We start from the raw sequence: 321 nt of genomic DNA, 5'->3' as shown, positions 1-321 counted from the left end.
CAAACATGTATATATATTCATAGTTGCAGTCACAATCTCATAAACATCTTACATGAAACGGACCATAACTAAAAAAATGTTTCTGGAAATGAAAAGCAATGTAACTCAAAATATCATTAAAATATCTTTAGGCATAGAACCTCTGTGCCCGAAGAGATAGCATCACCATCATTATATGAATCAAAGGTGAGATGATGTCAGATATCGAAATGCGTGTGACATGAAATGTAATTAGGTCGATTAGGGTTATCACTTTTTTTTGAGCTTGTGTATGCGCTACACACTTTGTATAATTTGTACGAATAAAAAGGACAATGCTGC

At 33.3% G+C, this 321-nt stretch overlaps 1 protein-coding gene across 1 annotated transcript in view; it reads left to right on the top strand.

Annotated features, from left to right (window-relative positions):
- LOC119588139 overlaps positions 1 to 321 on the top strand; it is a 40,789-nt gene that overhangs the window by 4,485 nt on the left and 35,983 nt on the right. The window contains exon 3 of the mRNA XM_037936845.1: positions 132 to 186. Coding sequence (XP_037792773.1) covers positions 132 to 186 — 55 coding nt within the window. The remainder of the gene's footprint in view (positions 1 to 131; positions 187 to 321) is intronic.

The sequence above is a fragment of the Penaeus monodon genome, chromosome 23, assembly GCF_015228065.2.
Source record: "Penaeus monodon isolate SGIC_2016 chromosome 23, NSTDA_Pmon_1, whole genome shotgun sequence".
NCBI classification, from domain to species: Eukaryota; Metazoa; Arthropoda; class Malacostraca; order Decapoda; family Penaeidae; genus Penaeus; species Penaeus monodon.
Note: the sequence above shows the minus strand (reverse complement) of the source record. Positions and strands in the feature narration are given on the sequence as shown.